Here is a 24,756-nt window from a genome sequence, read left to right as displayed (position 1 = left end):
AGATATATCGTCTAACTAGACACTTAGATAGTGCTAGTTACTGACGAGATGAATTCGAAACACAAAAAATAAAACTTAATTTGTTAACCCTTTCATGCCCAACTTTTTTCTAGTGCATGTAGGGCTTCAAAACTATTTTTCATTGAAAACGGTGGGGCCAAGAAACTCGAAAAACCTATTTTCATAAAGATAGGTGCTTCCATGGCAGTACTAGAAGCTGGTCAATTTTTATCTTCTAATGCTCAATACAATTCTCATAGAATAATTACAATAGTCCAATTACGTGGAAAATGTAGCCAACGACAGTCTAAATTGATAAGTTTTATCAGTTTTCAATAATATTGAACCATAACGAAGACATATAAAAATCATTTTCCGTCGTCAACGAAAACTGTCCCTGGCAGCACTGCTCCATCAAAATCCAATCAGACTAATTGCAATAACTTCAGTTCTAGAGCTGATCCTTGTAACCGTTAATACTCAAATTAAAGGCAATAATCACATTAATGAGCCTTACTTGTTTTTGTGAGTAAATCTCGCCTCAATCAAAAGTTATAGCTGTTTAAAAACGTTGTTGTCCACAAACAACATGGACATGAATGGGTTAAAAGAAGTTATTGAACTTTTAATGAAATGGTGTCTGAGTCAGTTTTGCATGGGGCCTAGCAGCGCATGGCCGTGTATCAGTACTCGATTTCCACGAACTATACTTTTTCGTGAAATAATTATTAGGTTTAGCTCAATAGCATATTCAGAAGAATTATAGTAAATAATACGAGTCATATTTTGGTTAGAACATTTTAGTTTTTACTCCAATTTATACTAAAAATAATATCGGTCAATTTATACACTTCTAATTTATCTCTTTGCATCTTTATATTTTTCTTAGGCTTATGTTTCCTTTTATTACTTTATCATAAATCAGTTTCAAACTAACAATCACTAACACTATCAATTGCATATTCTCTTAGATACACTCACAATCTCTCCCATTCCAAACGTACAAACGCTCATAACTTTCGCAATAACAATAAATAAATAATTTCGTCACAAATGCGAACATGCAATTGCATTTATCCACACATACTTACGCCCGCGAGCTCACCAACATAAAAACACTCCGGTAATTCAGTGAACGTTTATAAGTACCTATAAATTTACAAATGTATTCTCGAGCATTAACCCGCCGCTCGCACCATCACGAATCGGGCACGTTCGGAAATCTTTACCCTCGGTCCTAATAGCCTAGACTTATGCCTTCAGTTATACCTATCAAAAATATGACGCTCATATTAACTAGACAACATGACCGGGACTTCTAGTGAAATAGAAGAGCTAACCCTCTTCTAGCATCGCAACCATATACTAGAAATTAAGTATCAGATTCACGATCCGCGTGCGATCATTCAAGAACATTTTAAAATGTTAATGACCGAACCGTTCTATAAAATAATGTATACGCGCGAAGTTACATACGTGTTAGCACACGCGACAAAAACGTTAACATACAAACGCTCGATACCTTCGCGATCGTCCATGTAACTTGCACCTGCGTTCTCGCAAACACGACAATATTCCGGCGATAAGGTGTACATCTTAACATAACAAATTTTTATAAATTTTCAAACGCGGGTTCAAACGTGACCCTACAAAATCCCGAACACGCGCGATCATGAATCGATAACTCCCGGAAGTCTATCATCGGTACCAGCAGTCTTGGTCCATGCTTTCAATTGGACCAATTGAAAAAAGAAAGCTCTCATATCTACTAGACAACAAGTGTTCAATGGCGATATGACCGGGAACTCTCGCGATAAGGAAGAACTCACTCACTTTACGGATCTGAACAGTACACTGAAAATTAGGTTATTAGGGTACGCGCGCGACCATCCAAAAGCACACGCGAGTATGCGAATGGACAAACGGTTATAAAACCTAATTTGTACAGGCGAAGTTACTTAAACGCTAGTAGGCGTGATATACAAACGGTTACGCGATCGAACACGTTAACGTAGAAACACTCGAGCTCTTCGCGATGACACACGCGATCGTGTAATCCCGACGCGCCAGCACGTACTTGAAACTTACAATGAATATCACACTCAGAATCACTGCCCGCTGCAATTGGCCTTAAGCAGTGTTTAGTAGGTGACATTTCTCGTCTCATCTGCAATTGTAGTGAATGATTCTGATGGGTAGTCCTTCCGAGATCTTAGCTCTACAGCTCCAGTAGGACAACTCCCGAACAAAAACCACACAGGAGCTGGTTACCAAAAATCACTTGCAAAACCGTATGAAGAATGTCAGTAAATCTATGAAAACGGGTATAAAAATTGTTTTATATAATATCAACAGTGGCGTAGCCAGGGGGGGGGGGGGGGGGGTTTGAAGGTTAAAACCCCCTCCAAACCAAAATATTTGAATTGAAGAAAAACAAAGTTTGATGCTGACTAGTTTATCAAATATTCAAATAATAATTTTGGAAGTATATTATCTGTTCATTACATTGAGAACCTAATGTTTTGAACGTTATGGGGACTTTTTGTAAATTGTGAGAATAGGATCTTGTAACCAATATTTTAGTGAGGATCCTATAGTTGATAAATCATGTAAATATCAAGCAAAATAGCTCAATGAAAACGCCTACATAGAAACTGATGAAAAATGGCGTTTTACGCTTGTCTCTAACAGGTTAGAATCGGTTTTATATGCATTTGATTTTTTTGGCTTATCACTTATATAAAGTGCCACTAGCTAAGATTGATATTAAAAAAATCACGTTTTTCGCCATTTAAGATGTACATTTGGGTATCGAATTGAATGGCGCCAAGATTCCATCATTTGGAAACTGTCAGCTTTTGGAGGATTAGTATTTAGCAGCATAATTTTGTTGATAAATTTTTGCAGTTGGATGCATTACTAATTCCAATCAAATTTAGTTCGAGACTTAGTGTCTTCAGCAAAGTTTTCAAGAATGTTATTGCAAATAGCTTGGTTGAAGATATGAATGCAACCCGTATTTGTGCATTATAGGTCATATTGCTCTACGATTCCCTTACTAACGGTTATAGGCGGCAACAAAGAATTTGAGAGAACACCTTGTAGATGAGGTTTACTATCCTATTATGCAAAAGTGACTTCAATTCCACTTTGGTCAAATTTAACTTTTTCGTATTTTTAAGTTCACTACGAAAATTCGCATCTTTCAGTGCAAACGACTTCAAATAAAAAAATAACCTGTTGGAATGCGAAAAGGAAAGTGGCGAAAGCATGCTTTTACCCGCACCATGCAAGATTTGAAAATTTAAAATTTTCCTGAAAAATATACTCGATGGCATTTACGTCCCCTTTGCATACAAGGCAGTTTAGTAATGTGATTAATCGGTAATTAGTTGCAAAAATCCCGCTTAACACAATTTTTATAGATGGGACATACTACTCCCTACATCCTATACTTCAGTAAAATCTCCTCCTTCCAGATCTTCAACAGTACCCAGTGGAGTGCTCTAGCCAACTCCTCTACTCTGTGTTTCAGTAGCTCACATGACAGTTGATCATTGCCAGCGGTTCAACCGTTCTATTTTTTCATGAATCTTAGGTAGATCCGGAATCTGTCGTCGACTCCGCGCGTCTCCAAGCTGATTCTTGCAATACTCTTGTCGTCTACTGCTTCGCTACTTAGGTTCGTCATATTATACTTATCGACCGTGAGAATTTCCGCACAATATTTATAAGGTGTACAGACTATCATGTGCGATAACCGGTTTATACAATGACCCTGGCCTACCAGGATGTTTTTGTCACCGATTACGAGCCCTACATTCCGCCATAGGCAGCTATCATAGACATGCTCCAGCTGCGCATAAAATGCATCTTCCACGGCTTCGTGAGGTCAGTGCACATTGATAATGCTCTAGTCGAAGAAATGGCCTTTGATCCACACTACACACATCCTTTCGCTGATCGCCTGCCACTTGATCACGCGTTGGCGCATTTTGCCCAGCTCTTGTGCCTTCGTTCGATCCCCGCATTTCCACACCTTCTGCCCCGTCTATCAAAGCTCCTCCAATTCTATGGTTTCGAAGTTGCGAGTTTTCAGCTCATCCTTTTCAGCTTGATTGTTAGTAAAGTGGTGTTTTTGGGCCACTCGTTGAACTTGACCTAACCTGTCTCGTAGTCCGCCACCCACCATAACTGACACCTATGACAGGTGTTTAGTTCTGCCTACGTTAGAGTTATAGCGCCCATGCCCGCTCACACCATTCCTTTTCGCTATTACTGCAGAACACGGTAGTACCCAGTTGATCGCGGCCTACAGATTAAATGTCATCAATAGACCCGCCAACATTTTTGAAAAATCTAAGAATTTCGTCAAAACCCCCTCCAAACCAAATTTCTGGCTACGCCACTGTATCAACAAGCTTCCAATGCCAATTATTAATATTGAGATCCAATCAAGTAAACAAACTTGTGAATTAGCATCTAATAATATGTTTCTTTTAGCAAATTAGATGTGCATCAGTGTGTTCTGTAACTGTCTCATTTTTCTATTCGTTTATTTGACATGGCTCGATGCGTGAGCTTTCAGAAGCCATTGGCCTTGTAACAATCTCTTGTTAACATTTCTTACACAATCTCGCAGCAAGTTTCCCGTATTGTCACATTCTAATGCATAAGCAAAATCACGGCTAAAGATTTTTTTGTGGCCATATTTGGTACCACGCTCAGTCACTTGCATAATATACCCAAACCAGAACAACACAATCGTGCAAAATAACACAAATTCCCCGAGTGCCTGCCATTTTTTCTACTATTGCAACCTTTTCTAGTACATACAAGTCGCTACTAGTTTACCGGAAGCCATTCTATACTTCCCCTTATGTCAGCTGCTGCTACTGCTGCTGCTGGCACGCTCGACTCCCGGTGCCGATTATCGTTCCTATCGAGCTTATCCGATATCTCGCCGGGATGCTGGCGTATGCTGGTGAAGCTATAGTAACGAGAGAAGCGATTTTCAAGGATCCGATTCCTGCAGTGATTCACCTGTAAATAAATGATTTTTTGATTGGATTCAGCATGCTCTGATCCCCGAATGGATCCCGGGGATTAAGCGTAGTAGTAGTAGGCGCGCAGAAAGATATTACGTTTGCCTCGGTGACGTGCGTTAATTGTGTGCTTCGAACAGGAGAGAAAAAAAAACAAAATTCAACCTGGTTAAATTTATCCCCGAAGGTATGTATACGGGATCTGGTCGCGATTATCCACGGTTCGCCGAAAAAAGCGACACTTTTGATTGGTGCTGCGTTGCGTTCTCCATGAACATTGATCAAAGTGTATTTTTTTTCGTCTGTTATTTTGCGAAACAGGATGCAGTCATTTTAACGATTTTTTTGTTGCTCCTGGTAGCACAGATATTGAATCTGCCGGTTGCCAAAAATGATGATACTTTTTTTTGCCTGTTAATCGCATACAGCACTCCAATTATTTTCAAGCCAAAAGTTGCACTCAATTAGGGTTGCGCTTGTAATTAAAAAGAGAACTTTCGGTACCGGCCAGCGAGCGTCACGTGATCCTGTACCGTACATTTGGGTCGGGGCTGTGTTTGTGATGTCTGCAGTGCTCTTTGCCTCCGGTCCATTCAGGGATTAAGCTTTCAGATCGGGATTTTTTTTACTGATGTTCGATTGTTTGTTCAATTAGGACTAAAGTACTCAGGATGTGTATCAATTGCTTTCCGAAGTTTTATAGAACGATGGTGATGAAAGTGACATTTAATGGAAACTTTTCTGATTCTTTGTTCTGTTTCGAATCTGTGGAGAAAAATACCCAACCGATGACTAGATTTGTGCTAAATGCAATTCAATTTATTCCTTTTTATGATTCAACAAAACATCTGATCAGTTTTTCCAAATCCAAATTCTCCACCATAATGATATTTCTCTGGAAAAAAATGATTAAAAATAACATTTCAAATTAACACCTTTATTAACCCAAGCCGCGACCTGGGTCGCCCAAGATGGTGGGTGGGTGGCGTAAACAAATCACTCTTCAGCCGAACAATTTCGTAAACATTAAAAGCAATCACGCTTTTGTGCGGGGAGGCTTTCAGCACCCTAGCACGCATCTACCTCCTGCCAAAAACTGACATACGCTTGGAGAAAATAATTCCAAGAAGCGTGGCTGACACAGATTAGAGGCTTCAAAACACAGTCGAATAGGCGAAGAAAATTCCGTCGCTCCTCGGGGGAGACGAGAGTATACAGATTAAGTACAATGTTTATTGCATGTTAAATTCAAATAATTAAAACAATAATTTAGCGTTGAAAAGGGCGTTCCTGCCGTCTTTTGTGCTACGACAAGAGGAACAAAAAGGATCAAACACGACCTGAAACTCATCCTGGATATATACGTCGAGTATGAGAAATAAGAAGTGAAGAAAACAACCTGCGTCTAAGAAATTTGCTGGAAGGAATTTTCTTTACGAACGAGATAAATGTGGAAGCAATAAAAAGAAATAAATTATTTTCACAGATTAGAACATCAACGGCGTGTGCTGTTCTGTCGAGTCGAGCCTTTGGCGGATTTAGAGGCTCTGTTTACAATCAAAATAACATTTTTACTGCGGTTTCTTTTAATGATTTAAGTTAAAACGATTTTTAATGTTTTCAAGTACACGCTTCTTCAGATTATTATTTTCGACAAAAATCCAGGAACTGCTTCCTCCTTCACACCGCCATTAATCAGTGAGTTGTTAAAACTGTCTAAACGTACTCATCTCTTGTACTAGAAGCAACCAAACAAAAATAAGAGAAGCTACACATGGCAAACAGAAGCCCATCCGCTTGCCTCGTACTGAGCAGCCCGTCAGGAATCACGTCGTCCTCCCTTTTCTGTATGCACTGGAGCGGCGATTCCTAGCAAGTACAACTTGTTCCATTACACAACTTTCCACCGAGCGGGGCCGCCCGGTTCGTGGGCAGCAACAACGAAGCAAAAAAGTGCAAACCTTGCAAATTGAATTTTAACTTTCCTGATGCTGCTTGTTTCGGCTGCCATTCCCTCCCCCTCACCGTTTGCGCGTTTACCTGCTGCTTTGAACACCGTACCGGACGGGATAGCTGGGTTATTCACAACGAAAAAAAAATGGCTGCTAACTATCACTCAAAGTGCAAGTGCAAAGTCGGCTCTCACTTTTCGCGCAAACTGGCCACGTACGGGCACACCTCGGAAGTGTAATTTCTCTAAGTGCTGTAAATTCGAGTTTTGTGTGGGAAGAATTTTCACTTTTGCAGGGTGGTAAGGGTGATTTTAATTGTTGTTTCAATCGGGATATCGACATCGAACTCGGTTTTAGCTAATTAAAAAGTTGTATTTGCTCCGAAGAAATTCGTTTAACGGTGTTTGTTTTAGTCTCATATATTCTCATTACCATGGTTAGCTGCTTGACGAGCCACACAACTTGAAACGATTAAATTAGTTGTGGAATTTTGCGTCTCATCAGAATCCGACACAACCTTAGTGACAGGACTAAGTTAGCGCCGGATTGACGCTAGCCCAAAAAAACTTATCTTGCGGGGCATAACGCTTAATTACGGGTTTTGCTGAGGAATACAAATTGTGTTTCCGTTTTTTGGAAGTAGCTTCAATCCGGTGCTAGCTTAGTCCTGTCACTAAGTTATTGTCGGATTCTGATGAGACGAAGTTGAAACGTAAATTCCATAAGTAATTTAGTTATAAGTTTTGTGCTCTTCACGCACAAAAAATAAACAATTTTCTCCTTTATGTAGAAAAAATAGTTTCTACCAAAATTGTTCTCCACTAAGGAAAAAATAGCATAATTAAAACGATTAACCAAGCGTCTCCATCAAAACACACACACACGCACACTGAGATCTAATCGAGCACATTTTCTCTTTCTAATTTCAGTACTACCTGCACTACTAGTCAGTGCACAGCAGCAAAAGTTTCGGGTGATGCCCCGAGACCTCCAGGTGCTGGAGGGCTCCGAAGCGCTGCTGCGATGCGAAATCTACAACCTGGCCGGGGCAGTGCAATGGACCAAGGACGGATTTGCTCTGGGTAAGTGACATTGCTTGAAGGGAACTGGCGATGAAACAGGTGACATAAGTAGATGCTTTATTACTTTTTTGGTGGCGTGATTTTTGGCATGTCAACGGGTGGTTTTCGAAATGATATTCAGGGAACATACGACGGACTTTGTGACGAATATTTTAAACTAAGTGACTGTTTTTCAATATGGATAGACACAATTAAAAATTTGCTGGAATGATCTTCCGCCAACGTCATAATGTTCAGAAGTTTGTCATATTTCGCTTAAATTCTTAAAAAAAATATCAGTAAGCTGCATTTACAGGATTTTTAGTGGTTCTGAATATCATAGGATTTCTCTGAAGTTCAAAGAATTCTCCTGAAATTTGCAGGATTTTGCTAAAATTCGAATGATATACCGCAAGATTTTTTGATTTGCTATGCATCTATATTATCCTTCTTGTATAACTAAACAATTCGTTTTGGAGTTCGGTACTTCCCACCGATATTTGTAGTCATACCATTATGGATTACTCCAAAAAGTTTTCAAAAACGAGTAGAGACTTCCGCTCATTGTGGAACTTTCCTAGTGAGCTTCCTCATTTTTGCCTTTCTCATATAAAGAAAGGCTATGCAATCACTGTAAAAATCGACTTTTTAACCGAGGCCCGGAGGGCCGAGTGTCATACACCATTCGATTCAGTTCGTCGAGATCGGCAAATGTCTGTGTGTGTGTGTATGTATGTGTGTGTGTGTGTGTGTATGTGTGTGTGTGTCATTTAAACTCACACAATTTTCTCAGAGCTGGCTGAACCGATTTTCGCAAACTTAGTTTCATCTGAAAGGTATAACGCTCCCATAAGCTGCTATTGAATTTTTAGTTGATCCGACTTCCGGTTCCGGAGTTACGGGTTGAAGAGTGCGGTCACACAGCAAATTCCCATATAAACTGGTACCACCATGATGTTCAAATGATGTAAAACATATTAAAATTGATGTAACATTACTCTAGTTTGCGGGTCTGGATCACTAATGATCAATCAAAGTAGCTTTGACCACATTGGCCACCTATGACGGTTCATGACGCCCCCGGGGAACCCGCTAAGTTCCTAAGCTAATATCACACCCATTCCCCAACGAATTCTCTACCGATTTTTACAAACTTGATTTCAAATGAAAGATACAGTAATGCCATTGACTGCTGCTGAATTTCATTCGGTTCTGACTCTTGCTTCCGGAGTTACAGGGGTGTTAGTAAGGATACACTGGAATTTCCCATATAAATCGGTACAATCGTAATACCTCAGAGGCTAAAAACTATTGAAATGGTCACCAAATAACTTCTAATCGCAGATCTAGATCACTGATTGCCAATCAAACATTCTTTTAATATATTGTCCACTATCGACGATTCCGGAAGTCCGGAATTCCGGGCATATTCCACAATTAAAGTCAAATCGGTTCTTCGGTGATGACTGAACCGATTTTCTCAAACCAAGTCTCAAATGGAAGGCAAAATATGCAGTTGAGTATTGCGTCGCCGCCCCCCCCCCCCCCGTCTTGCCCTTACACCTCCCTCCTTCATCACTCCCCTCCCCTTGGACTACCCTCACGCCCGCATTTCCTTCATCCATCCCGTATACCGAAATAAGATGAAGGATTTCTGACGCATCCTCCACTCCCACTCTACTAACCCCCCATTCCCTACACGTTCAAACCCATTCCACCAACCTTTCCAAATTATAATCACATGAAGATAACATTGAACTCATGCTTATTAAGGTAATTAAATACTATTCTTTTGCCTTTCTCATATAGAAAGTTTATGCAATTGCTCCAAAAACCGACTTTCTAACCGAGGCCCGGAGGGCCGAGTCTCATATAACATTCGACTCAGTTCGCCGAGATCGCAAAATATCTGTGTGTATGTATGTGTGTATGTATGTGTGTATGTATGCATGTATGTATGTGTGTGTGTATGTGCAGATTTGTTTACAAAATGTCCACATCGGTTTCTCGGAAATGGCTGAACGGATTTTTACAAACTAAGATTCAGATGAAAGGTATAATATTCCCATAGGTTGCTATTGAATTTCATTTTCAACCGACATCCTGTTCCGGATTACGAGTTGAAGAGTATGGTTACAAAACAAAATTTGTTGATTTGTCCACATCGGTTTCTCGGAATTTTCTGAACCGATTTGATAAACTTGATTTTAAATGAAAGGTCCATCAGCTGCATTTGAATTTTGTGTGGATCCGAGTTCTGGTTCCTGAATTACAGGGTGATACGTACGATCACGCAGCAAATCCCGATTCTAACGAATTCTGCGATGAATGTAAAAAGGTGAAATTTTTTCCAAAATGTAAACACAACTGTTGAATTTGTAGATCTAGGTCACCAACAGTCATTCAAAGTCTCTTTGGCCACACTGGCCACCATCGACGGATCCGGAAGCATCCAAATTCAGAATAACGGTTATATTGGTTTCTCGAAAATGACTAGACCGATTTGGTCAACTTAGTCTCAAATAAAAGGTGTTGCGTCCCTGGAAACTGATATTAAATTCCATCCCCATCCGACTTCCGGCTCCGGAGTTACGGGTTGTGGAGTGCGATCACATAGAAAACTCCGATTCAAACTGATACCGCGATGAATGCAAAAAGGTGCTCTTATTTATACTTACCAAGTGTAATAAGATGGAAAAACAATTCAATAATGTTATATTGTACGAACCAGCTATTAAATCATAGTTTGGAGAAATGAGAAAGGCACAATTGCACCTCTAGGTGGATTAAAACAGGTTTTTTAAACTGTTGAGCGCTTCTGCAATGCTCATAGCACTCAATTAGTGCCCGTAGTAGTACCTCACGATTAGTTTTATAAAATTTCCCTGCACTTTGTAGTAATTTTTCGAAATTTGTATGGATTGGCTATAGATCATAGAGCTTGACTTAAATTAGTAAGACATCTCCGAGTCTCTTAAAATTTTCCTGAAATTTTTAGTATTTACCGGAATTACGTACGATTTTATTGACTTCATAGCACTTATCTGAAGTTCGAAGGCCTTCCATAATGATCTCTAAAATTCGACCAAAAATCATCGAAATTTTGAGGTCGGGCCTGAATTTTTAAATCATAACTATTTGAGCGACTTTATGGGATGGCTTTGCCTGATTTTCATAGAAATTATCTAAAGTTCTTATGCTAAAGAATATCGTGGGGTTGTTTTGAAATGTTTAGGTCTTTTTCAATTCTTAGACATTTCTTCCCTACAACTTGAAGGGCCTGCCTAAAATTTGCTTACGATTGATAGGGTCTGTTTTTTTAAATTCCCTGAAACTCGTAGGGAGCTATTTTTTAAAATTGTAGAAACTTACATTAAAACTTGCAGGACTCAAAACTTTTCATTAAATTAAACACAATAAAAATATCAGAGAAAATATGAATAACAAAATAAATAGCAACAAAAATATCGACAATAAGGAAAAAAGTATAAAAAATAAACTCAAGTTCATTGAGTTAACAAAGCTATAACTGAAATAAATAGAAAAATGCCACAAATCAAAAGGAATAAAAATTTTAAAAACAACAAAACTAAATAATAATATAAAATAAATGAGAACTACGATGATGAAAATCCCAGAAGCACCAATAACAAAACTAACTCAAACAGAAATACACTAAAGACTCGATTTTATTAGCTTGATTAGTTTGATGGGCTCTAGCAGACGATTCAAGCCAAATTGGAGTAAATCCTTTCCTGAGCACATTTTCTTATATTAAAGATGCACGTTATGTGAAAATAAAAATGAAGGAAATTCACTTTAAATAATCAGAAGAGGTTATGAGGCTATATCTAGGGCTAAAGAAGAATGTTTTAACAGGTTCGATTTATTAAACAGAATGAAAAAAATCTCCCGATTCTGTCAATGTCCCCATTCTGTCAGCATATAATATACCAAGGGGCTGATAAAAACGGGTATACCAGGGGTGGGTGTAGCGTAGTTGGTAAATCGATTTCCTTGTACGCAGCGCACCTGGGTTCGAGTCCCGACCCCGCACATAGGGTAAGAAATTTTTCATACGATTTTTCTAACCCGAAGAGGCAAATGACTTTAAGGTTAAAAGCTCTATAATCGAAATAAAAAAACGGGTATATAATAAAAATAACAAAAACAGAAAACACAACAGTAATTACATAATAGCAAACAACGAATTCAACCATCAAAACTACAATAACCAAATTAATCAAGAATATAAAATATAATGGTTAAACATGAATATAAAATAGTAAATATAAAAATCACAGCTTTTGAAAAATGACAAAACCTAACAGCATTAGTAACACAAAATTTTGAATATCTCAATAATGTCAAAAATAGTGAATAAGTAATCAATTCAAAAACAACAGAAATAATAAAAATATTAAAAATAATAAAAATAACAAAAATAACGAAAACGGCATAATCAGCAATAATCACTATTACAATATAAAGAACAAAAATAGCCACTGATCAAAAATATAAAGAACTACAAAAATTGAAAAACAACAAAAGTAGCAAAATAACGAAAATAACAAAAACAAAAGAAATAACAACAATTAGCAAAGATTATAGAGATAACAACAATAACGAAAACTACAAAACATAACAAAAATAACCGAAATATCAAACAGAAATAACAAAAATAAAGATGTATGACAAATAGAAACTCAATTAGTAATAAAAATTCAAGAAAATAATTAAATCTACGTTGTTAATTAAGAAGACCAAATAATATAAATGACAAAAATATCGATAGTTGCTAAAAAGCCAAAATATTAATTTACAAAAAAATTATAAGGGAACCCGGGGCTATTAAGACTGTGGGGGTAATTCGGACCCCCTCGATTTCTCAGAAAAAAGCAAGACTTTCTGACTATCGTACATACTCGTGGAACCGCTATTCTGAAACATTAATTTTGAGAGCTGAAGTTGATTCTTTGTTCTTTGTAGAAAGGAGATACAGCGTGTTTCGTTGTTTTGTCATTCTCAAAACAAAAATCATTATAATGGAATAACCATGATTAAAGAAACAAAAAAAAGTGAAAAATAAAAGAGAAGTGAGTTGGAAAGCTTGAGGTCCTATTTTATGGAATAATTTTTGTTTGGGTGAAAACGACTTTTGTGCGATATGAGCGTACGGGGCTATTCGGACCCCCTATTCCATCAACCACCGTTCAGCGGCTTGCAGCTGCGCACATCATTTCACACGCCACAGCAAAGAAAATACATGGGCCGCAAATCGACAGCTGTGACATACCAGATTAAGTTTTTGTAAAGCTTTTTTTTGCTTCTTAAGGTGTCTCTCTTGTAACTAATTCATAGTTAATAATTCATAATTCCATCGTAAAAAAATTAAAGGAAAAAGGGCGGTCTGAATTATCCCGTAGGGAAGTCCGAATTACCCTTACATTGTAAAAGGATGGAAAAACGTAGAGGTATGCAAATCGTCGCCTAGCGCTGTCATTGAGTGGTGCAAATGAACTTTTTTGGCCCCAAAAGCTAACTGAGGTTTCAAACTAACAATTAGGAATTTTGACCGGTAACTTTTTTCACATCTATCCACCTAAAAGGGCGATTTGCTTAAGTAGGTCTGAATAGCCCCGGGATTCCCTAATAATATAGAACAAAAGTTTAACTGAAAATGAACTTATATATATAATAAAACTTATAACAAAAACTGTAACTGAAATAACATAAACAACGAAACAAAAACAATGAAAGTGACAAAAAATAAAAAGAACAAAAATAATAAACATAACAAAACTACTGGTGTGCGACATTAGGCATAAATACGTTAAGCATAATGGACGTTAGGCATAATGGACTTTAGGCATAATGGATTTTAGGCATAATGGACGATTGGCATAATATACGGCATATTGGACGATTGGCGTAATGTGCGTTAGGAGTAATGGATGATAGGCATAATTTACAAAAATTTACACAGCTTTACAAATTTTAACCTAATGATCTTTCTTTAGAGTTAACAAAATTTACCCTTTCGTATTTATTTTAGAGAGCTGATTTGGCTAATAATAACAATTTTCAGAATTTATAAAAATTTGTAGTGTTTTGGGTCGCGTCAGGCAGTTTATGTAGCTTTATCTTTGATGGTATACATATATAGAGTCATATTTGTATGTTCGCTGAATCAATAAAAATAACATGTATCATTCTTCATTTCATGAGCTGTTCTTCAAGTAAAATATTTTATGGTTGGACAATGGCAACATGCATGTATGTGACCATCTATCAAAGTATTTGTGTAATTTTTATACCTAAATACAAATGCGATTTCCCATTTTTAGCGTTCGCATCTTTATTTTAGAAAAAAATTCTTCAAAATTATGCAGCAGGATAAAATGTTGATCGAATTTGGTCATATTTCCAAGTTCAAAAAAAGGAAATATTCATGCTCTTACCACTCAACGCTATCGCCGTCAAAAACTTTGTTTCTTTACATTATACATTGACATGATAATTTATGACTAACAACCATTATGCCAATCGCCCATTATGTCTAACGTCCATTATGCCTATCGTCCATTATTTCTATCGTCCATTATGCCTAACGCCCATTATGCCAGACATATGTTATGTCAAACGTCCATCACGCTTAACGTTTTTATGCCTACCGACTATTAGGCCTACGTATGCCTAACGTTCGTATGCCTAAAGTTCGTATGCCTAACGTATTCATGTCTAATGAGGTACACCTCAAAATTGTCAAGTAAATTAAATAAAAGGGAATAACGATGAAAAAAATCAAAAAGCGTCTATGATAAAAATGGGAATTCAGTAAATACCCGTTTTAATCAGCTATCGATTTTGTGTGCCCCCGATTTTGTCTCCCCTGCTTTTGTCAGCCTCACATGGAAATCCATTTGATGCACTCTAGCAGACGAACCAAGTGAAATTTGAGTAAATCTTTTCTTGAACTTTTTTTTAACTTAAAGATGCAAAATATCTTTAAATCAAGATATAATTTTTTATAAATTTTGCGCTGGAAGACCCCCTTAAGCTTAAGAATTTTTTGTGATGTAATGAAGTGACATAGGAAAATCCAGTTTTGATTGTCAAATGTTTTTATTAATTTTTTTATCGCGCCGAAATTCTAATTGGCGGCTTGCGTCGACCTCTATACGCGAATCATCGTCTCTGAACTTCAAGTTTGCAGCCTCTAGTGGTGAACTGAATTTAACGATGATTACAATTTTTAAAATTAATAAAATTTTCAATTACATATACCTAATTGGAAAATTTTTGACATCAAATTAGTTAGTTGTTGACACTGGAAAAAAAAATCAGACTATTTTATATTAACCTCGTATAAAAACTATGCTTTTTGGTTTTTTAGTGTTGTGCGCTTGCGATTTTATTTGGTAAATTGATTTTTTCAAAATAGTGAATCTCATGATCCGCTCAAATTATATTGAGATTATAGATGTTTTTTATGTAACAATGTCTGAGGAACCCGATGGCATTTGAATTTTCAAAATTAAAATATATGTTTTGAGAGAAAAATAAACTTTTAATATTTAACTGAAAAAATCGCATAGTTGGCAGCACTGCGCCAAAAATTAATATTTTTTCTAGATTTCTTGAACAATTTTCATCAAAATCCATCTTGCGGTTTGATTCTAGATTAAATAGAACCGGAGATATGATCAAAAGAAAATCAAGGGTTTTGGCAATTTGCCAAAACGGGGGGTGCTCCCATGACCCGAGGGGTGGTTCAATTCACACAAAAAATTGGGTTTTTGTATATTAGCCCTGGATGAACAATTCGTCCAAATTTGGTTCAAATCCGTGAAGGTCGATTACACGTGCCTTGATCACTTCGTATGGAATGACCCATAGGCATTTCAAGAATTATAAAAATAACAAAATTAACGAATATTACAAAAAATTACAACAAATATAACAAAAACGATATAAATAGCAGAAATAGTAAAAACTTCAAACCAAAATAACTGAATTTTCAAAACTAACATAAAAAAACAAAACTGATAAAGAATAGGCATCAGATACACGAGCCAGGTCATAAATTGTTATTTATTTATACTTCCAAAATACAATATGGACAAATATAAACCAGCTATCGTTTTGTGACCTGAGGTCGCGACGACATTGTGGCCAAAGGTCACAAAATGACAAAAATATAAAAAAGTAGAAATAACAATAATAGAAAAATATCAAAATATTAAAATTATAAGCCATAACAAAAGTAACAATTATTAAACTAACAGAAATAACAAAAATCGCCCAAATATAAAAACAACAGAAATTATAAAAACAACAAGAATCAATAATTTCAACAATAACAAAAGATCAAAAGCTACAAATGTAACAAGGGAACAAAAATGTAACAAAATTTCAAAAATGAAATATAGCGCAAATTCACAAAAATAACAAAAGTATCACAAATGACAGATTTAACGAAAGACTACAAGAATATCAAAAACAGTGAAATTAATAGAAGATCAAAAACAATAATCACAAACACATCTACAGCAGCCGAATGAATCAAAATTACGAAGAATAAAAAAATGATGTTAATAACAGAGTCATAGCAAATTACGACAAAATTTGAAAACAAAAATGGCGTGGGCATAAAAAATATGGAAATTTAAACGGCTATCTCAGTCAAGAATAATCCAAACGAATGTTGGTTACTGCACGACGTTTCGGCTGATTGATATTGGTCTTTATCAAGGCCGTATTTCCCTTGATGAAGGCCAACACCAATCGGCCGAAACGTCGGACAGTAACCAACATTCGTTTTGATTATAATTGATTGAGACAGCCGTTTAAATTTCCATTGATTAACTATCCCAGTCGTCAAAAACATAACATAAAAACTAAATATAAAAAATAATAAATGGAATCTAGAGAAAATTTTCAATAGGACGTAAGTAACAATGAGAGATTCTCTTTAAGGTCTTTCTCTTCTGTTCATTACTCGGCCATTTCAACATTTACTACTCTACTCTTTGCATAATATTGTAGTAAAAACCGTCGGCTTTCGATATGTACTGGAAAATTAGTACAAAGTGTTGTAATGACGTCGTAATAAACGAAAGAGAAAGTAAACAAAGAGAGGCTCTCAATGTTACTTACGTCCTATTGAAAATTTTCTCTAGAAATAAATAAAACGATTACAAAAATAACAGAAAAACTATAATTATTACAAGTATAACAAAATATCAAAAAAATTAAAGAAAATAACAACACAACACCAACGACAATTGTAAAAAAAATGATAACGAAAATATTCAAATTACTGAAATAACTGGAATAGCAGAAGTACAAAAATAGCATTAATTACAAAATAATAATAGAAATAATGACGAATCGTTATTTAATTACCAATAGTAACAAACACAACAAAAGTTCAAAAATATTGAGAAATGCAAAATGGCTAACATTACAAAAATATCAACGATAACAATAAAACCCAAAAACAACAAGAATGACAAAATATTGGAAATTACTAAATTACAAAAAATAAAAAAACTAACAAAAGATCACACAACTAATAAAACGTAAAACAACAGAAAGGGGCATGCATAGCGTAGTTGATAAATTAATTACCTTGCAGGCAGGTCACCTGGGTTCGATTCCCACCCTCGCACATAGGGCTCATATTTCTTGAGAGAATTCTATAGCCTGAAAACTAGACGAATGCACAGCGTTTTAAAACGTCGTTTTCGTGCTCAAAATTAATAGCGTCTAAACCGTTAACTTTAGAAGTATAGTTTGTTCGGAGAAGTTGTTGTTCTTATGATTTCGCATCCACGGTAGTATACCGTTCAGTAATTAATGCACCTGTATGTGATATACGGAATTTATTTTCCGAACTAATTAAGATAGAGACTTTGTGTCTTGTAGAAAATGTTACTACAAAAGAAATTGCTGGACACCAAATATCTAGTAGTTTAAAAGTTATGGAACATACTATATGGAAGACCCCTTAAAATTAGTTTTTTCATGATAACTATTTTAGACATTCTCCTACCTTCTTGGAACCTTCCACAAAGTTGTTTGCGGTATTGAAACACATATTTTTGCCGATCATAGTTAGTTCCTATGTATTGAATTTAAAAAGATATTCCGAAATTTACGATATTTTTGGGGTAACTTCCACCTTAAAGAGCAAAAAAGAGCAAGCAACATCATAACATACTGAAAGTATTAGCTTTTTACCTTAATATAGTGGCCCGACCGCTAGTCGACGCTATTCTCCCCGAGTGTTATGTTCAATACAATATGCCATCGCAGTGGTATAAACTGAAACAATTCAAGCGCACTGCGATAAACAGCTTCATGTTTTTATGAATTCAGTAGATAGGAAGTAACTATGTTCGTCAAAAATATGTGTTTTAATACCGCAAAAAACTTTGTGGAAGATTCCAAGAAGATAGGACAATGTCTAAAAAAGTTATCATGAAAATACTAATTTTAAGAGGTCTTCCATATATAGTATGTTCCATACCTTTTAAACTATTAACGCTATGTATTTGGTGTCTTCAGCAATTTCTTTTGTAGTAAAATTTGCTACAACTTTGCTGAAGACACAAAGTCTCTATCTTAATTAGCTCGGAAATAAATTTCGTATATCACTTATAGGTGAATTAATCATTGAACGGTATACTCCTGTGGATGCGCAATCATAAAAACAACAACTTCTCCGAACAAATTATACTTCTAAAGTTAATGGTTTAGACGCTATTAATTTTGAGCACGAAAACGACGTTTTAAAACACTGTGGAATGGCCTTAAGCTGAAAACCTCTATATTCGAAATAGGAAAGTAAAATGACAGTAATTATAAAACAACAATAGCTGGAAACGCCAAAAATAAAGCAAGCAAATGATTACAAAAGTTACAAAACATAATAAAAAAACGAAAAAAAATAAAAATTTACGAAAATTGATACCGGTGATATAATAAAAATATTAGTATGTACAAAAATAGTGTAAGTATCAAAAAGAACAAATTAGCAAAAAAAATCTAAAATGACAATTTAATGAAAAATTGTCCATAATTTAATCAAAAATCAAATCGCGGTAAAGAACTTTAATAACGAAAAAAATGACACAAATTAACAATTGTTTTGAATGAATTAAATGACCACATTGAACAGAAATACATAATAAAAATAACAATAATAACAACATCAATAAAAACACCTGAAATTTCAAGAATCGAGTTAACGAATGATGATCACGTAATATAACTTTGGTGTCGCAGGCTAAGTTACGAAATACATTCATTATTTCTCAATTTTTGCCAACGTTTCGACCCGTGGTTTGAACCTTTTTCAGGGCCTGTTTATCCTTTTTTATAGAAAATTAGAGTGAACATTAAGTTTTGCATCTAATGAAAATTGGTTGAAAATGACAGATTTGTCGTTTTTTCGAATTACGAACTAGCTCGCATCAACTCTTAAGGTGCTAGTGTGGCATTTTTACGCATCCGATTCCATAATTATATCTGCTGTTGTTTTTGTCCAAATTTCACCCCAAATTTCACATACACACACTCTAGTGAATGTATTCACAACCGAGGGAAAAAAACAGGTTTTTTGACATTTTCATGTGAGACAGTCCCCTTAAAAATTTATGCACACAAGTTTCTAATTTAGGATAAATTGAAGTACTCTGGCTTTTAAACCGATTTCGATGATCAACAGGTGATTAGATACGATTTTATTAAATCAAAGACGCTATTTTATAAACAGTTGAACAACTTACATATTTCTAATGAAAAGGTTACACAATAATTTTCCATATTGTTGGCCCAAAACCGAGTAGTATTTATAACAAGAGAACATAACATAGAATATCGTTGGAACAGTCTATTCTTCTCCTTTCTAGAACATTAAAAAAGACTGGACATTGGCTGACCACTAAAAACATAGCTAATTTGTTTTGCTCAGAATATCCCAAAAAGTAATATTTGTGCCATAGAACTATATTTTAAGGGTGTATTAAATTGTTCAAACATTATTTGGTGTTGTATTGACCAGACCCAAAATTTTATTTAATAGAACCAACAATGTAACAATGCCGAATGAAAATAACCCATTATGGTCAAATCTTACAATGAGGTATTTAACAAATGCTAAACCCTGTTGCGCTTAGAATCCGTGTACTTTCTTAATTCTATAGCAGCAACTCTAGTGGTTGAATTTGAAGAGTTCTGAGAGCTATTTGTTTATAAAATACGGGTGTTTCAGTAGCGAAAGTTTCGACTTAAGGCGATCAGTAAAAAGCTAGAATGCTAAAAAAAATTGTTCCTACACACCAACTTTAAAAACTCGCTTCTGCAGGCTAATTAAAATAAAAGACTTATCTGGCTGCAGCACGGAGGGCCCAGCAAATTAAAATCTGTTTTCACCAATAAATTCGCCCAGAAACTGATGATCCGGCAAGGAATCAGCAGCTGTGGCGAAAACTTTGTTGTCATTTATGAACACAAATTCGAGTTAATATGTATTAAAATACAAAAAACAAAAAATTGACGATTCCAATATAGCGGACTAAATTGTAACTTCAAAAATTTAGACCAAAATTGCTCGTTTTTCGCCGTTTTCTATGTAGTTGTTTGATAACTCAAGATTATTCTGCGATGCCTCTACAGATAAAACCGTGAAGTACCTTCGCCTGTACATATGTACAGTGCAACGCGAAGCATTTTGAGAACATACCCAGTATATGAAAAGGTTTCTACCTGAGGCGCCCGTCTCGAACCGATAGCGCTCCATGGTAGCCAGGACGCCGCTTCGAACAATGGCCTATAGAAACTGGTTTTGATGCGTAGATCGAAAAACCTGTTTAACACAATATAGTAGACACTTAAAACTTTTAAATGATACCAAGAAAAAAAAATTATGAAAATTTTTAATGAGAACCTTCCCCTAAGTTTTGTCTTTCGAGGAGCTATTAAAAATTCATATTACCTGCAGTTCATTTAACGTATATCTGTGTTGCCAAGTTTGCTGTCCGATACTGAAGCGACGTGATCCACGACATATAGATTATTCAATCAAATTTTTTTCTTAAAGAGAATTTAGCAAAGTGTAACACATTGACTTCCTAATTGGATTATAATATAATCTTTTCAACAATTATAACTTCGGCGATTATGAGTATAGGATTATAATTCCTGACTAGTAATTTTCTTGGTAACACGAGTGGTGATCCTATTCGGATTTCTCGTCTATCTTTGAAGTACAGTTGGCTGTCATATACTGATGAGACGAAGTCGAATCGGTGATCCATGACTCACTGTAATGATAGGTATTGTGCATTAAGACAAAATGGCTGTAATTCAATTTTCTTCTTTAGGAGAAAAGTAGTCTAACCATATCGTCGCTTTTTGCAGAGCAATATCTGTATAATATCCTCAGCAGCGTTTTAACATTCTTCTAAGTATCACCCCGTGTAGTACCGTAGCAGCTTGAATCGTAAGATTAGTGTGAATGAGAATATCTCAGCTCCAGTGGCTCAATGTAAGACTTTACAAGGACCTTTTTCATTATGCATTTCTGCTACTGCTGATAAATAATGAGGTGCAACAACCCGCTGATTACGAACAGATTCAAGTATCTTTCGTCCGACAATAATGTAAATTTATAACATAAGAAGCAAGTAAGTGAATTAAACAGAAAACTCTTGACGAACCCCCTCAACGCATCACCTAGGAAATATTTTGCACTACACGCACTTTTATAATTAAGTGTTATCCCCTTTTATTAACTACTGAACGTACACTTTCTATCTTCCACAGGGTTTTCCCAAACGATACCGGGCTACCCGCGCTACTCGGTGCTCGGTGACCGTGGCCAGGGCGTGTACAATCTGCGCATCTCCAACGCCTCCCTGGAGGACGACGCCGAGTACCAGTGCCAAGTGGGACCGGCAAAATTCAACTCAGCGATCCGAGCCAATGCCAAGCTGATTGTAATATGTAAGTACAGCATCACAATCATACTTTCACACACGCACGCAAACATAGCTCATTTTCAAGGGGGGAAATTTTTCAACCGAACCCGAGTTGCGAGTTGGGAAAATGGAAAAGCGCTTCCATGTGCGCAAAATTTATGACGTTCGCACTCGGTCAAAGCTCCGGGACCGGTTGTCCGTCGTCCGTTCTTTGGAATCAAACAAAAGCAAAAAGGATATAACGCGAAATTATACTCTCCTAACAGATGTTGGCCGGAATTGCCGATCTCGATTCGCCGTTTTAGCAGTTTTTTTTGTTCTCTACACTTTCTTCCCCCTGGCTGGCCTTGCAGTCGTCTAGCGACGACATTTCAATGTGACATTTTCGGAACGACATCAGCACGAGAAGCTGTGTCTCTGTCTGTCTATGTGTGTGTGTGTGAGTGTGGAACAAAAAGTTTTCGCTGGCAAAATTTATCATCGCTTTTGGTAAATGGTCCGAGAGAAAGTTTGCCCCTTTTCTCGCTGCTGGCTGGTTGGCTGGCTGGCGTCAGCCTCAAATCGGCCGGGGGTCGACTTAGCCCAGGCTGGACAGCTCGAAACCGTAGTAAATTAATCAACTTCAACTTGTCGCCGCCGTCGTCGTCGTCGTTTTGCGGCACTGTGGCTGGAGTCTACCGGCTCAAATCCGAAACACCCGGGGAAAATCTGAATAATTACAGTTGGATTTGTTAATACACTTATGAATCGAGCCGGAGTCGGGAAAGTTCCGTCCTTGGTATGGTTGCTGAGCTAGAACCAGAATATTTGGTTGGACCTTTGGGATGGTGTGTCGTCAGGCCACGATGATGATGATGAGGATGATGATTGTGGTTGGTGTTCCTTCGAACCGTACAGTACAAGAGTGAATATCACATGTGACGATATGGAAACTAATGTAATATGCTTATCCGGAATACCCAATCTCTCCATTCGACCCCGTGGGGAAAATCGTGATTAAGCATGGCAGAGGGTTGATTGTACCCGGGCTCGGAGAAAATTCCGTGCCAGCGGCGCAACAAAGAAATTCGGTTCAGCAAAGGTTTGACATTAATTTAGAAAATGTTGGAAAAAGAAGAGCATGTTCGTCCTTGCAAATGGATGGGATTTTGATATATCCTGAATCAGAATGGTTTGGTAGGGAAAATGGGATGCGGTATTTTAATTCAATGATGTTCATATACGGCACTGCAAAATGGCTGCTTTTATATGTCTGCTTTAGACATATTTTGATGGTTGATTTTAGCAAGGTTGACCGGAGGAGAAGGATTTACAGAGATCTTTTGTGAGCATCTGGAGGGGTATATTTCCATGAATTACTCCAACTCAATATCTAAAATAAGATGGTTTATCTAAATAATAGTCAGTAAGAAGGAAACTGAAACCTCATGAATAAGCTTAATACCAGAAAGTAAAAAAGTGTTATGAATAAGACCTGCGCTGTTCTCAAGCTTCATACTACTATTTAAAACAAAACAAAAACTGAACAAATTTTACACGCAAATTCTAGGTGGTGCTCGTATATCATCTAGGTTGTCTATGTCCGATTTTGTAAAAACGAAAAACGAAAAACGAAAAACGAAAAACGAAAAACGAAAAACGAAAAACGAAAAACGAAAAACGAAAAACGAAAAACGAAAAACGAAAAACGAAAAACGAAAAACGAAAAACGAAAAACGAAAAACGAAAAACGAAAAACGAAAAACGAAAAACGAAAAACGAAAAACGAAAAACGAAAAACGAAAAACGAAAAACGAAAAACGAAAAACGAAAAACGAAAAACGAAAAACGAAAAACGAAAAACGAAAAACGAAAAACGAAAAACGAAAAACGAAAAACGAAAAACGAAAAACGAAAAACGAAAAACGAAAAACGAAAAACGAAAAACGAAAAACGAAAAACGAAAAACGAAAAACGAAAAACGAAAAACGAAAAACGAAAAACGAAAAACGAAAAACGAAAAACGAAAAACGAAAAACGAAAAACGAAAAACGAAAAACGAAAAACGAAAAACGAAAAACGAAAAACGAAAAACGAAAAACGAAAAACGAAAAACGAAAAACGAAAAACGAAAAACGAAAAACGAAAAACGAAAAACGAAAAACGAAAAACGAAAAACGAAAAACGAAAAACGAAAAACGAAAAACGAAAAACGAAAAACGAAAAACGAAAAACGAAAAACGAAAAACGAAAAACGAAAAACGAAAAACGAAAAACGAAAAACGAAAAACGAAAAACGAAAAACGAAAAACGAAAAACGAAAAACGAAAAACGAAAAACGAAAAACGAAAAACGAAAAACGAAAAACGAAAAACGAAAAACGAAAAACGAAAAACGAAAAACGAAAAACGAAAAACGAAAAACGAAAAACGAAAAACGAAAAACGAAAAACGAAAAACGAAAAACGAAAAACGAAAAACGAAAAACGAAAAACGAAAAACGAAAAACGAAAAACGAAAAACGAAAAACGAAAAACGAAAAACGAAAAACGAAAAACGAAAAACGAAAAACGAAAAACGAAAAACGAAAAACGAAAAACGAAAAACGAAAAACGAAAAACGAAAAACGAAAAACGAAAAACGAAAAACGAAAAACGAAAAACGAAAAACGAAAAACGAAAAACGAAAAACGAAAAACGAAAAACGAAAAACGAAAAACGAAAAACGAAAAA

At 36.2% G+C, this 24,756-nt stretch overlaps 1 protein-coding gene across 4 annotated transcripts in view; it reads left to right on the top strand.

Annotated features, from left to right (window-relative positions):
- Positions 1 to 24,756, top strand: part of LOC131688989 (nephrin) — an 837,157-nt gene that overhangs the window by 429,011 nt on the left and 383,390 nt on the right. For all 4 annotated transcript variants that reach the window (XM_058973699.1, XM_058973698.1, XM_058973697.1 and 1 more), the window contains exons 3-4: positions 7,927 to 8,079; positions 21,892 to 22,071. In XM_058973699.1, the coding sequence (XP_058829682.1) occupies positions 7,927 to 8,079; positions 21,892 to 22,071 (333 nt within the window). The remainder of the gene's footprint in view (positions 1 to 7,926; positions 8,080 to 21,891; positions 22,072 to 24,756) is intronic.

This window comes from Topomyia yanbarensis, chromosome 3, assembly GCF_030247195.1.
Source record: "Topomyia yanbarensis strain Yona2022 chromosome 3, ASM3024719v1, whole genome shotgun sequence".
Taxonomy (NCBI): domain Eukaryota; kingdom Metazoa; phylum Arthropoda; class Insecta; order Diptera; family Culicidae; genus Topomyia; species Topomyia yanbarensis.
This window is presented reverse-complemented; position numbering and strand designations above follow the sequence as displayed.